The sequence below is a fragment of the Crinia signifera genome, chromosome 2 (genome assembly GCF_055691185.1).
Source record: "Crinia signifera chromosome 2, ASM5569118v1, whole genome shotgun sequence".
In the NCBI taxonomy this organism is placed as follows: domain Eukaryota; kingdom Metazoa; phylum Chordata; class Amphibia; order Anura; family Myobatrachidae; genus Crinia; species Crinia signifera.
In genome coordinates, this window is record NC_139218.1 from 350,958,410 (window position 1) to 350,974,058 (window position 15,649).

The 15,649-nt window shown below is 40.2% G+C and overlaps 1 protein-coding gene across 1 annotated transcript in view; it reads right to left on the reverse strand.

The window, feature by feature from the left end:
• FREM2 (FRAS1 related extracellular matrix 2) overlaps positions 1-15,649 on the reverse strand; it is a 191,780-nt gene that overhangs the window by 46,988 nt on the left and 129,143 nt on the right. The window contains exons 9-12 of the mRNA XM_083169759.1: positions 7,320-7,517; positions 4,673-4,837; positions 4,396-4,578; positions 2,436-2,566 (exon numbers count right to left, since the gene is read on the reverse strand). Of these exons, the coding sequence (XP_083025885.1) occupies positions 2,436-2,566; positions 4,396-4,578; positions 4,673-4,837; positions 7,320-7,517 (677 nt within the window). The remainder of the gene's footprint in view (positions 1-2,435; positions 2,567-4,395; positions 4,579-4,672; positions 4,838-7,319; positions 7,518-15,649) is intronic.

The following is a 15,649-nucleotide window of genomic DNA, read 5'->3' on the forward strand; positions in this document are numbered from 1 at the left end:
TGTATGTAATAACAGAGGGGAGAGGAGAAGGGGGAGGACTGTACGGTGCGTACTGAGCCAGAGGTGTGTTCCAATGCTTCTGCTCACTAATATTATTGCATGTGACTTGGTTGATATGGTAATCCCATAACACTGAACAAACTCTGCAGAACTGTAAAGCTTGAATAAGCAAACCAAGTAAACTGTAATTAGCAGGCATCTTCTTATAGCCTGTCACAGTGACTTATGTTAAAAAAAATACTTATTTTTTTCATGGATTTCTGAGTTAATAAAACGTTACCTAAGTTTTAATTACATAAGGACATACAGTAGCAGTACTTTGCAATATTACCCCAGCAAGAAGAGTCCAAGGGATTAGTTGACCATTGAGACCCTGTTCTGGTGGGATTTATGTAAAAGTAGGCTAACGTGTTTTTGTGTTATTTACATATTACAGTTGGTAATATTATATTAATATTTTTATATTACAGTTGGTAATATTGTATTCATATTTTCTTATTACAGTTGGATATATTGTATTCATATTTTGATATTACAGTTGGTTATATTGTATTCATATTTAGAGTTTACAGTTGGTTATATTGTATTAATATTTTCATATTACAGTTGGTTATATTGTATTGATATTTTCATATTACAGTTGGTTATATTGTATTCATATTTTCATATTAAAGTTGGTTATATTGTATTCATATTTAGAGTTTACAGTTGGTTATATTGTACTATTCATATTTTCATATTACAGTTGGTTATATTGTATTCATATTTAGAGTTTACAGTTGGTTATATTGTATTCATATTTTCATATTACAGTTGGTTATATTGTATTCATATTTAGAGTTTACAGTTGGTTATATTGTATTCATATTTTCATATTACAGTTGGTTATATTGTACTCATATTTAGAGTTTACAGTTGGTAATATTGTATTAATATTTTCATATTACAGTTGGTTATATTGTAATCATATTTAGAGTTTACAGTTGGTTATATTGTACTATTCATATTTTCATATTACAGTTGGTTATATTGTATTCATATTTAGAGTTTACAGTTGGTTATATTGTATTCATATTTTCATATTACAGTTGGTTATATTGTAATCATATTTAGAGTTTACAGTTGGTTATATTGTATTCATATATTCATATTACAGTTGGTTATATTGTAATCATATTTAGAGTTTACAGTTGGTTATATTGTATTAATATTTTCATATTACAGTTGGTTATATTGTATTCATATTTAGAGTTTACAGTTGGTTATACTGTATTAATATTTTCATATTACAGTTGGTTATATTGTATTCATATTTAGAGTTTACAGTTGGTTATATTGTATTAATAATTTCATATTACAGTTGGTTATATTGTATTCATATTTAGAGTTTACAGTTGGTAATATTGACTGTTTTATTGCACTACCAATGCCACCCCAGTGAACGGCTTCCCCACCCACCGAGCGAATCACTGCATTTGCATTCGAGTGGATGTATACGCTTACATATCCACTCGCATGCTGCCGTAGGAAGGAAAAATCATTCGATGGTCGCTCACCATCGAATGATTTCTTTCTTAGTTTGTAATGAAAAGTAAGCCAGGACTTACTTTTCATTTGAACGCTGTCCTCCAAATTCAAGGCTTGCCCTGACATCGACATGCCTGCTCCTGCTGGGGTATGCCCAGCAGTATTTTTAGAATGCCCATAAAACACTGGGGTTCCCCCTACTTCCGACCCCCTGCCCTCCCACTATGGAATGAACAGCCCTGGCGAGTGAGAAACTCACCAAAGGCGTTTGCTCCGGGGGCTTGCACATGTGCAATTCCCCACCATTGGGGACGGGGACGAATTCGGTCCCTAAGTCTATTTAATGCCAGCAGGTTATTAACTTAATGACTGTCTACTTCTGTCTAGGAGGGGTAAGAAAATGATGACAACCCTAAAGTGGATGATTACAGAAAATTGGACTTATTATCAGCAAGTTCAAAATAATTTACTTAAAAGATTTCCCCAAGGCAGCATTCTAGTTTCTTTGTATGCGATCATGCAATATATTCAATATAGAAGACTTTTTAACCTGACCTTTTTCCACCCAGCTTTGAATGGTGTTTGCAATGACTGACATATTGGGAGTTTGTGTCTCCTGAGGCAGTATCTTCTCTCTATGGCATTTGGAAGGTCACAGCATAAACCCTAATTATCGGACCCACTGACAAGAAATAGCTTCACAGACACAAACTCACATTCTATCAATCATCAGTGTACCAGATGCTGTCCAAAGATATAGAATATTTAATGTGTACCAATAAAAATTGAAATAATAAATAGTAAAAAAAAAAAAAAAAGAGCAAAGACATAAGTTAAAAAATAAAACAAAACAAAAATAAAAACTATCGGTTACAGTAAATACTGTCTGTACATGCTTTCTGAATTACCTGAATTTCTGCTACCATATTTTCGTCAGGTTTCAGATGAACAGTAAAAGCTTCTCTCATTTCTCTAGCTCCATCATAGAGAACTTCAATCTCCACGATATGCTGGGTTTCACCCTCCTTAAATTCAATCTCTTAAACACAAGTGTAGAGGGCGAAAAAAAAAGTATTATTTAATTTTTTTTATTGTATAATATAAATGACTAAACCAATGCAATTATCTTATAAATACTGTTTACAAGCTGAACACGAACAGCGCTATATTGAAATAAATGTACTGAAAAAAAATATAGATTTCCTTTTTTATATACTGTAAATTGTCATTACGTTTCTTTTTAGTGATGTTTACTTTCTTTTTATCTAAAAGCTTCCATAAGGTTCGCTGCCTGTGAAAAGCTGTTGGTTTAACATAGTTGTCTATCTTTAAGTTATTGTGAATGCTACTTTTAATCAGTTCTGTTTTATGTTGGTTTTAGTATCTAAAATATGTTAATGACTTCCTGAATAAATTACAGTATTTGGTTACTCTGCATTTAATAAATGAAATACAAATGGTCAGTATATCTATTAAAATAACATAGGAGTATGCTTTATACTTAATTTAAACCTTTGTTTAACACATAATTGATATAAGCCTATTTAGTTTATGTTTTATGTTTCGTAAATGACACTTTTTGCTACTTAGGGATGTCTTCAATCATGGGTCACGACTGTTGTGCCCAGAGGTGCCGATTTATGTTTTTGCTGGTGGGTGCTCAAGCCTGTTGAAAGGCTCAACAAGCAAATACAGTGGCCCTGCATTGGGACTCTGGAGTTACGGGCACGTGGGTGCTCATTAATTCCTGTGGGTGCTCGGGCCCTTGAGCACCCACAGAATCGGCACCTATGGTTGTGCCGGGCCGACAGTCGTGACCCGGTCCCATTCTCGTCCCGCTAAACTGCATATCTGATTCAATGTCCTGTCTTCCGAGTGCCAAAAAGGGGGCATATCCGCGAGAAACGGCCGTGGATCATCGAGATCTGTCCGTGAACTCAAAATTCACAATTCACAGCCGCTCTCGGCAAAATGAGCCCAACTGCTTTTAAAGTCGGGCTTGTTTTTCCGAGATGCCTGTTCAATGCTGTCGGGAAAGACAGCATTGAATAAGCGCCTGCCGCTATTTCTCCCATTGGAAATAGTGGCGGGGGGGTTGAATATCACCCATAGTGTGAGAGTTGATTAATAACAAGCAATGATCCTAAACTTGTATCAATATAATTATGTGTAGATATTGGGATTTCCTTGAAAGAAATCCCTTCCTTTCAGAACTGATTTCTGAAGATCAGCAAGGTCAACCATCCCTGCTTAGACAAGTTTCTGCACAAGTGGGTATTTCATTTCTGAGTTAACCCAGGTCATTGTCTATCACTTGAAAGAAAAAAGCTTAAAATGGTTTTGAATTTCTCCTCTAAATATTGTTAAACTAAATTTTTTTTTTAAATATACAAGAGCTGTAATATATAGCATTTTTGAGAATACTCTAACTTGTCTAGAATTAATGATGATTATAATAATAACAATAATAAAATTAAATTGATATTGAAAAATAAACTAGTAATACATCTGGAATGTAGAATAAACTGCTAAAATAATATATTCTATGTACAGTATGCAAATATTGGTAAAACTTAAATTATTATTGAGTGTTAATTATGAACATTTGTAAAAGAATCATATATTTTTCATTTCTGATGTTTATTTTTTTATTTCCGCCACTCTGAATTTGATTTACGTCACTGAAACAGACCCGCTCTGTTCCTAATCCTCTCACCCTGCATTCCTAGAGTTTCTGGGCATTGTCCCCCTTCCTCGCACATTCTTTTGTTGCGTCATGAGATCAATAAGCTTGTCATAGATAAATACCAACATGTTGCTATGTGGGTAAGGTATTGATCAGAGGTCTATAAATGCAGTAGAGCCTACCTTCGGACACTGGGTTATAATCTTCTCCAGAAGTAGCAGAGCCATCCTTTGTGTGCACACGCACAATGGAAACCTTTGAAGTGTCTCCCAGACGAACAACTGGAATTTTTACAACAGCGATTTGTCCACTTTCCTTTGGCTCGCTCACACTGAACTTGGTGTCTCCAAACTTTATTATGGCTTCTGAAACATAAAAATGTTTATGAGTTAACTTTATTAGGTATTAGCTATGAGGTTTGCGTTCACGGTTTCTTTTATAAGGTTATGAGTGCCTTACTGTCTGCATCATCTTTAATTTTTATTAAGGTCTCATTGAGTTCGCCAATGGAGGCCCCAAATGGAGAGTCGCTTCTTGGAGTGCCAAGGACTAGTCGCAGTTCCTCTTCTTCCTCGTGGATGGAATCGTCCATGAGCACAACAGTGCAAGGACGCTCTGTCTCTCCTTTAAAGATAATAAGGAACTCATTTTAGTCACAGCAATGAGAACCTGCAAATGTGCAAACATAACAAATGATAAGACCTGAAAGTAAACTCAATAAAGATAGTACATATTTAGGCCTAGCAGAACCTCTTAATGCATCCCAGGAAGTGTTGTCTTTAATTTGGGAAACGCACAATTTCCCCTTCCTCCTGCATTTAGGCCATGATTCAGGTCGCTTTGCTCCCCTGCACGTTCGCACAGGGGAGCGATGTTTAGCACCTGCGCATGAGCATAAACTTTTATGCGCATGTGCAGCCACTTGGTGCGGCAAATTGCTTATTTGCTGGCCCGTTCACACCTAGCAGTGCGGGCGGGGGGCTGGGGGTGGCAGGCGGCGGCGAGGGGCTGCGCCCATGGGAACACCATGAAAATGTGCCTGTGACGCGGGTGCTGGGCAGCTGACATCAGCAGATTCCACTCACCAGAACACTGCAGATCTAAGACACCAGAGAGGTGTCTTAGATCTGCGAGTGGTGTAGAAATCATTTGATGGTTGGTGATCATCGAATGATTTTGCCCATGCCGCATTGAAAGGCTGTGAATGGGAATCGTCCTGGGAGGGGGGGTGGACGGTTGTGCGGGTGGCGTTTAGAGGAGCTGAAAAGCTGCAATTTTTTCAGCTTTGCAGGTCAACCAGAATCATCCCCTTAGTGTAAGGTGCAGGGATCACCATATTCTGAGTGATGCTGGGTGGTGACATAACAGCTCGGGACCATACTCCTATCACATCATAGACATGAATGAGCTGCATCCTGCAGCTTCATAATCAAGACATGAAAAGGAATGAATGAGTCAGTTTGCACCACTCCCTGATATTATAAACCATACCAGTGTCACATAAAATATATTTATATATGTTAATCTGTCCCTGTGGACTCTCGTACATGGGGTATACCCAAAGACAATTTAGTGTACATTGTAGTGCTATTATACAAGCTTTACTAAGTGGTCACAGTGAGCAACCAGTGGCCAGACACTGTGCCCTAATATAACATGGAGTAGCCAGTATGAGAGCAATTATAATTGACCAAATACCCATGGCAATAAGAGGGGGGTAATTGTGCAGAGGGAGAGTAAATGGATTCATACATTAAATACACTTGCTCCAATAAATGATACCTTGGGTCTACAATGTTTATTGTAGTTTATTAGTGATATATACCAAAGCCTTTATCCCTATAGTCTGCTTTTGTATTATTCTCCTTAATGATATACTTTACTCATTTATAAATTGTAAATTTTCATAATAATATGCCTATACTCATGTCTGTAACATTACATTACAAAAAGGGCCCTATAGGAGTTTTGATTTTAATCTTTTCATTGAGGTCAGTTGTTACATTGCTAGGCAACGCTACAGCTACGTTCGTTCCCGTCCCGCGTGGTCTCTTGTGTCTCGTGGCATTGGACAGGTGAGAACACACGCAATTGATTAGATCCTGCTGAATTGCTATATATATGCATTGTATTGCAGCATCGGTTTGTATTTCCATGAAGATGGGGAATTGTTCCCGAAATATATATATATATTATATGGGGAAGTTACAATAGCAGAGAGTGAAATTAATGGGTGAGGTAATATATTGAGGCAGAAGGAGAGGATATTAAATATTGAGGGGGGAGACGGATAAAGACAAGGGGCTGAAATAGAAAGTACTGTACTGTAAGTTTAAGAACATAAGTTGATTTTGGAGGGAGTTAAACACATAGGGGGAAATTTACTAAAGGAAATTTGTAAAAAATAGGTGTATTTGTATACAGAAATACACTTATTTTTGACATTTACTATATCGAAAATACGGCAATTCGTATTCGTATTGATAGCACATCAATATGAATACGAATTGCCGTATTTTTGGGATAGTCAATGTCAAAAATTAGTGTATTTCTGGATACAAATACACCTATTTTTTTTACAAATTTCCTTTAGTAGATTTCCCCCATAATATTTAGGCAGGAGAGGCTTTAGTAGAGACTAAGCCAGGGCTAGACGGCCCATTATGCACTTCTGGTAAATGCCAGAGGGGCCAATCCAGCCACACATAGAGCAGTAAATCCTCCTGGCTCTCTGCTTGGTCACCCGTCCTCCCTCCGTCCCAATACCTGTAGCATGGAGTGTTAGAGAGGGGAGGAGGGTATTTCATACAATTTGAATGATATGAGCACAAAGATAACTGGACATTTAATTTGTTCAGTATAAGATGGCCGTAATGTGGACACCACGCAACAATTTATGTCTGACATTAGTGGCCAAATGTAGTAGCCTTGTAAATGAACCTCTGAGTTCGTCCGGCATCTCACACGTACTTGGAGGCGATTATATTTGGCTACAGGAGTAAATTGTTATTTGCCATAATTGGAAGAAATAGTTTATAATAGGTTATTAAAGAGAACAGTAAATATGCTTTACAGGGCATATTATTATTATTATTATTAAAAATACCTTTAAGGAATGTGATGATGGAACTATCTGTGTTTGGTCTTTCTTCAAAATCCATCATAACTTGCGCTGACCCTTGCCGGGTATAACAACGTACTGTAGACTTGTAACTGACATCCCCGCTCCTGTACACCATGGCCGAGATCTTTCCGTCCTTTTCAAAGCCCATATACATGGGTTCTCTGAACTGTACCTTTGGCACTGTAAGGAATAAAGAAACTTTGCATTTAGAGAACTATGGTATATACACATGGGATTTTGAATGTATGAAATCATTAAGTGTACAGCAGGGTAATTCCCACAGGTACGCCTTGTATCTAGGTCAACAGTCAAATGTTGACCACTATTGGTCGACACATCAAAAAGGTTGATGCATTAGTTCGCCTTGCTCAAAAGGTCTACATGGAAAACATCAAAATTAAAAAAGGGCTACATAACAGTTTCAAATTTTTCTGTGTCTATGTCAACATAGGTAGACATGGACACTGTATAATAGTACCACATCCCCTCGCATGGCTCGCTGCGCTCACCATGCTTCTGGCACTATTATATTCCCCCCTCCATGTGCACTGGAACGGTAAAGTATGACCTTTTGAGTATGTCAACTATTTCCATGCATCAACCTTTTGACTGTCGTCCAATAGTGTTTGACTTTTTGACTGACGACCTAACGACCCATTGGGTCGCTGAAATGGTTAATGTCTTAATTCATGCCTGCACCAAATGATGTATTCATTAAAAATACAGAACATTCATCATTTGTTTTATGTAAACTGCATTCAATGTTTATGCAACGTTGGACACAGTATTCTGCAAGCACAATTACCTACTCATCCAAGCTTACCGTTACGTTATTAGTGCTTGGAACACAGTAAGACTCCAAACAAGAGTCTGTGACCACCTAGGGTCTCTGGCAAGCCTCTGTCCCGTTATTATATGGTCAGAGTACAGAAAACATTAGACCACATATTTTGGGGAATTTTACTAAGATGGGAGTTCTATTTCTGATGGGATGTCGCTATGGACAACCAATCTTCTAGAAGGTGCTAAATAAATAAGTAGATTCTGATTGGTTACCCATAGCAACATCCCATGTGAAATAAAACTCCCATCTTAGTAAATTTCCCCCATTTGTCTGTCCAGATCTACCTTCAATCCTTAAAATGACACCTAACAATCAAGTCCACAACAAACAATTTTCTAAATAGAAAAAAATATATCACTGTTAAACCATAGTGTTTAGTTGTGAAATTGCTAATTATGAGCAACCTGGATGGCAAATGCCATTTGAACTTGTTTTTGTGTGAATGCACCCAACTTACCCAGAGTGTGTATAGGTAAGTGGCAGTGTTTGTATGCACATATTGCAATATCTGAACGGAGGAGATGGATGGATCGTTGTGTAATTGCTGAGTGTACGAATGACAATGGTTATGTACGCACATGTGAAAATTAGATTTTTGTTTGGGACACAAAATACTATAACAGAAAATCAAGGTGTATATAGAAGGTACAGTAAATAGGGCATACCATGTTTAGAAGGGGCTGGAGATTGAAATGCATCAAATCTTCTAAACAGGACAAGTAAAAAGTTGTTCATAGAACCCAATCAGATTGTACCTATCATTTTAACCCCTTCACGACATTTGACGTATATATACGTCATGGCCGGGAAGTACTTCCCGACCGTTGACGTATATATACGTCATGGCTTAAAACTGTCACTGCGTCTAGAGACGCAGTGACAGAGGGACGATGTCTGCTGTCCCTGACAGCAGACATGTCCGTGCATGCCCAGGGGGGGCGGCGATGCCGCCCCCCCGTCGGCGATCGCTGTGATTGGCTGTTCATTGTGAACAGCCATTCACAGCGTTTTCTGTGTCACCGGCGAATAACGTTCGCCGGTGACACGGGATCGGAGGTGATTGGTGCTGTAAAGTACAGCACCAATCACCGCGGGGTGTAAGGGTGACACTGGTGTCACCCCACCTCACCCCTCCCGCCCCCAAAGGCCGTGATTGGTTCGTCGGACCGACGGACCAATCACAGCCATGGAGGGGGGTTTAAACTAACGGTGACTGCACTGCAGACGCCATTCCGGTCTGGAATAGCGTGCAGTGCGGTCACCGTGCCCAGCTGCCGCCTATACTGACCAGAACCCATCCAAAATACTTACCTGATCATTGATATTGCTTATGCTTGTGACATCTTGTGACATCCTGTGACATCTTGTGCTGCTGCGATTTATTAGATAGAGAGAGAGTTAGAGAGAGAGAGATAGAGAGAGATAGAGAGAGATAGAGAGGCCTAGTGCTATATTTTGTGCTGCTGCAGTGTGATAGAGCTATAGATAGAGAGATAGAGAGAGATAGAGAGAGATAGAGAGAGAGAGATAGAGAGAGAGATAGTGACAGATTGTGCTATATATTTTTTATATAACTGAAAGAGATAGAGAGAGATAGAGAGAGATAGAGAGGCCTAGTGCTATATTTTGTGCTGCTGCAGTGTGATAGAGCTATAGATAGATAGAGAGAGATAGAGAGAGATAGAGAGAGAGAGATAGAGAGATAGTGACAGATTGTGCTATATATTTTTTATATAACTGACTGCTGCCCCCCCTTTTGTGCTGATCAGTATAAATTAACTGATCAGCAACTTTTTGGGGGCGCAGGTTTTTTTTTATATATAGATATACCTGTCAGTGCTGCTGCTGCAGTGTCATAGAGTGATAGATAGTGAGAGATAGAGAGATAGAGAGAGATAGTGACAGAGAGTGATAGAGAGTGCTAAATTTTGTGTCTGCTGCCCCCGCCTTTTGTGCTGATCACTATATCTGAGGTGATCAGCAACTTTTTGGGGGTACAGAGGTTTTTTTTTATATATATACCTGTCAGTACCACCAAAGGTTGTGCACCTGCTGCCCCTCACTGGTAATCAGTGTCGCATCACTGATCACCTTTTTTTATTTTTTGTGAGTGCTGTGGGGTCTTTTTTACATTTTTTTTTTTACACACACTGTGATTTTGTGTGTGTCCTGTGGCCACTGTGCGCTGATCAGTGACGTACATCACTGATCAGCTTTTTCGGCACAGGGTTGATCTATTTTTTTTTTTTTTTGGATCAAATTCCTGTTGCCTTTGAGCGCTGTTCAGTGACGGACGTTACTGACCAACATCTGTGCTCAATTTTTGGCGCAGGACCTTTTTTTTTTTTTTAACCCCTTCCATTTTTTTTTTTTTAACCCCTTCCATTTTTTTTAACCCCTTCCATTTTTTTTTTAACCCCTTCCATTTTTTTTTTTTTGAACCCTTCAATTTTTTTTTTTTTTGTATTTTTTTTTTTCTGCACTACATACACACTACACACTACATACCCCCCGGGTTGAAATAAAGTTTGTACCCCCCCCTACACTACCCTACCTATACACGTGTTGAAACATTTCACTACCAGTAACACAAAAATATAAATGGCATCCCAAATGTCATCCCAAATGTCGTCCCAGTCATCCAGGAGAATGTATTCGGTGGAGGAGGCATATGCCATGCTTGCCTCTGACTCTGACACAGCCAGTGAGGCAAGCGGGGAATTTGAAGGATTTGTCTTAAGCTCCTCTTCCTCCTCTGATGATGAGGGACCCCCTCAAAGACGCCCCCGTAGAGCAGCTGAGACCCCCCCCCCAATAATTGATCTCGTATGGACCCCACCACCAGACAATTTTGAGCCCCAGGTTCCTGAGTTTTTGGCCATCCCAGGAATCCAATTTGATTCAACAGGTCTCAGAGAAATTGACTTTTTCAAATTATTTTTCTCTGATGATTTTATAAATTTAATGGTGGACCAAACTAATTTATATGCCCAGCAGTTTATTGCTCAAAACCCCACGTCATCATTTGCTAGGTGGACCCCTGTAGATGCAGTAGAGATGATGACGTTTTGGGGTCTGGTGTTACATATGGGCATAGTAAAAAAGCCACAAATTAGGCAATATTGGAGTACAGATGTTCTGTACAGCACCCCATTTCACCGTATGGCCATGCCCCGGGCTCGTTTTGAGGCAATCCATAAATTTATACATTACACCGATAATGCACAGTGCCCACCCAGAGATGATCCCACCTTTGACAGGCTATTCAAAGTCAGGCCGGTCATTGATCATTTCAGTGCCAAATTTGCAGAGCTATACATCCCTGATAAATGTATTAGTATCGACGAGTCCCTTATACATTTTAAAGGAAGGGTTAAATTCCGCCAGTACCTTCCCAGTAAGAGGGCAAGGTATGGCCTAAAAATGTATAAGCTGTGTGAAAGCACCACAGGGTACACCCACAAGTTTAGGGTATATGAAGGGAAGGATTCAAGAATTGAACCACCAGAATGCCCCCCCTCCCTCGTAGGTGTTAGTGGAAAAATTGTCTGGGATTTAATGCACCCCTTCCTGGATAAGGGTTATCACCTCTATGTGGATAACTTTTACACCAGCATCCCCCTGTTTAAGGCCCTTGGTTCAAGAGGTACAGCAGCTTGCGGTACTGTGCGCAAGAACCAAAGAGGCCTCCCCAAAACGCACATTGCCCAAGTAATGAGAAGGGGTGAAAGCAGGGGAATATGCACCGAAAATATGTTGTTGGTCAAATATAAGGACAAGAGGGATGTCCTTATACTGACAACAATTCATGGAGACAGTACCACCTCCATCCCTGTACGAGGTACCAGTACCCACACCTCAAAACCAAATTGTATCCTAGATTACAATAAGTACATGGGCGGAGTGGATCTTTCAGATCAGGTACTGAAGCCGTACAGTGCCCTGCGGAAAACAAATATCTGGTACAAGAAGCTGGCCGTGTATATCATCCAGATGGCACTGTATAACGCTTACGTGCTATTCCGTTCTACCGGCCAGAGGGGGACATTTATGCACTTTCAAGAGGAAGTCATAAAGAGCCTAACATTTGGGAATCAGCAGGCAGAGGGCCCCAGTACTTCTAGTACTGGCCCCCGTATTGTACCAGGGCAGCATTTTCCCAACGAAATCCCCTCCACTGCAAGAAAGGGCAGGACACAAAAAAGGTGCAAAGTTTGCTATAAAAAGGGAATAAGAAAGGAAACTATTTTCCACTGTGAAACTTGCCCCGACAAACCCGGCCTATGTATAAAGGAGTGTTTCAAAATATACCACACATCTATGGATTATTAGGTTCATCATTTCACCGTGCTTCGGGGGTCTTGCTAATGCCACATAGCACCCACCATTCATTCCACCAGAATCTGAGCTGCAAAAACCAAAAATCACTCCTTCCCTTCTGAGTCCTGCCATGCACCCAACTGGTATTTTTTGGTCACATGTGAGGCATTGCCGTACTCTGGAGAAATTGGGGCACAGATTTTGGGGTGCTTTGTCTCCTTCATTCCTTGTGAAAATGAAAAATTTTGAGCCAGAAGTACATTTTTGTGTAAAAAAATGTATTTTTTTCATTTTCACTGCCCAGTTGTACCAAAATTGATGAAACCCCTGGGGGTTTGAAATGTACACTATACCCCTAGATGAATTCCCTGAGGGGTGTAGTTTGCAAAATGGGGTCACTTGTGGGGGGGTTCCACTGTATTGGTAATGCAACATAGCACCCACCATTCATTCCACCAAAATCTGTGCTGCAAAATCCAAAAATCACTCCTTCCCTTCTGAGTCCTGCCATGCACCCAACTGGTATTTTTTGGTCACATGTGAGGCATTGCCGTACTCTGGAGAAATGGGGGCACAGATTTTGGGGTGCTTTGTCTCCTTCATTCCTTGTGAAAATGAAAAATTTTGAGCCAGAAGTACATTTTTGTGTAAAAAAATGTATTTTTTTCATTTTCACTGCCCAGTTGTACCAAAATTGATGAAACCCCTGGGGGTTTGAAATGTACACTATACCCCTAGATGAATTCCCTGAGGGGTGTAGTTTGCAAAATGGGGTCACTTGTGGGGGGGTTCCACTGTATTGGTAATGCAACATAGCACCCACCATTCATTCCACCAAAATCTGTGCTGCAAAATCCAAAAATCACTCCTTCCCTTCTGAGTCCTGCCATGCACCCAACTGGTATTTTTGGTCACATGTGAGGCATTGCCGTACTCTGGAGAAATTGGGGCACAGATTTTGGGGTGCTTTGTCTCCTTCATTCCTTGTGAAAATGAAAAATTTTGAGCCAGAAGTACATTTTTGTGTAAAAAAATGTATTTTTTTCATTTTCACATCCCAGTTATACCAAAATTGGTGAAACCCCTGGGGGTTTGAAATGTACACTATACCCCTAGATGAATTCCCTGAGGGGTGTAGTTTGCAAAATGGGGTCACTTGTGGGGGGGTTCCACTGTATTGGTGCTTGGGGGGTCTTGCTAATGCGACATAGCACCCACCAAAATTCCACCAGAATCTGAGCTGCAAAATCCAAAAATCACTCCTTCCCTTCTAAGTCCTGCCATGCACCCAACTGGTATTTTTTGGTCACATGTGAGGCATTGCCGTACTCGGGAGAAATTGGGGCACAGATTTTGGGGTGCTTTGTCTCCTTCATTCCTTGTGAAAATGAAAAATTTTGAGCCAGAACTGCATGTTTGTGTAAAAAAATGTAATTTTCCATTTTCACATCCCAGTTGTACCAAAATTGGTGAAACCCCTGGGGGTTTGAAATGTACACTATACCCCTAGATGAATTCCCTGAGGGGTGTACTTTGCAAAATGGGGTGACTTGTGGGGGGGTTCCACTGTATTGGTGCTTTGGGAGTCTTGCTAATGCAACATAGCACCCACCATTCATTCCACCAAAATCTTTGCTGCAAAATCCAAAAATCACTCCTTCCCTTCTGAGTCCTGCCATGCACCCAACTGGTATTTTTTGGTCACATGTGAGGCATTGCCGTACTCTGGAGAAATGGGGGCACAGATTTTGGGGTGCTTTGTCTCCTTCATTCCTTGTGAAAATGAAAAATTTTGAGCCAGAAGTACATTTTTGTGTAAAAAAATGTATTTTTTTCATTTTCACATCCCAGTTATACCAAAATTGGTGAAACCCCTGGGGATTTGAAATGTACACTATACCCCTAGATGAATTCCCTGAGGGGTGTAGTTTGCAAAATGGGGTCACTTGTGGGGGGGTTCCACTGTATTGGTGCTTGGGGGGTCTTGCTAATGCGACATAGCACCCACCAAAATTCCACCAGAATCTGAGCTGCAAAATCCAAAAATCACTCCTTCCCTTCTAAGTCCTGCCATGCACCCAACTGGTATTTTTTGGTCACATGTGAGGCATTGCCGTACTCGGGAGAAATTGGGGCACAGATTTTGGGGTGCTTTGTCTCCTTCATTCCTTGTGAAAATGAAAAATTTTGAGCCAGAACTGCATGTTTGTGTAAAAAAATGTAATTTTCCATTTTCACATCCCAGTTGTACCAAAATTGGTGAAACCCCTGGGGGTTTGAAATGTACACTATACCCCTAGATGAATTCCCTGAGGGGTGTACTTTGCAAAATGGGGTGACTTGTGGGGGGGTTCCACTGTATTGGTGCTTTGGGAGTCTTGCTAATGCAACATAGCACCCACCATTCATTCCACCAAAATCTTTGCTGCAAAATCCAAAAATCACTCCTTCCCTTCTGAGTCCTGCCATGCACCCAACTGGTATTTTTTGGTCACATGTGAGGCATTGCCGTACTCTGGAGAAATGGGGGCACAGATTTTGGGGTGCTTTGTCTCCTTCATTCCTTGTAAAAATGAAAAATTTTGAGCCAGAAGTACATTTTTGTGTAAAAAAATGTATTTTTTTCATTTTCACATCCCAGTTATACCAAAATTGGTGAAACCCCTGGGGGTTTGAAATGTACACTATACCCCTAGATGAATTCCCTGAGGGGTGTAGTTTGCAAAATGGGGTCACTTGTGGGGGGGTTCCACTGTATTGGTGCTTGGGGGGTCTTGCTAATGCGACATAGCACCCACCAAAATTCCACCAGAATCTGAGCTGCAAAATCCAAAAATCACTCCTTCCCTTCTAAGTCCTGCCATGCACCCAACTGGTATTTTTTGGTCACATGTGAGGCATTGCCGTACTCGGGAGAAATTGGGGCACAGATTTTGGGGTGCTTTGTCTCCTTCATTCCTTGTGAAAATGAAAAATTTTGAGCCAGAACTGCATGTTTGTGTAAAAAAATGTAATTTTCCATTTTCACATCCCAGTTGTACCAAAATTGGTGAAACCCCTGGGGGTTTGAAATGTACACTATACCCCTAGATGAATTCCCTGAGGGGTGTACTTTGCAAAATGGGGTGACTTGTGGGGGGGTTCCACT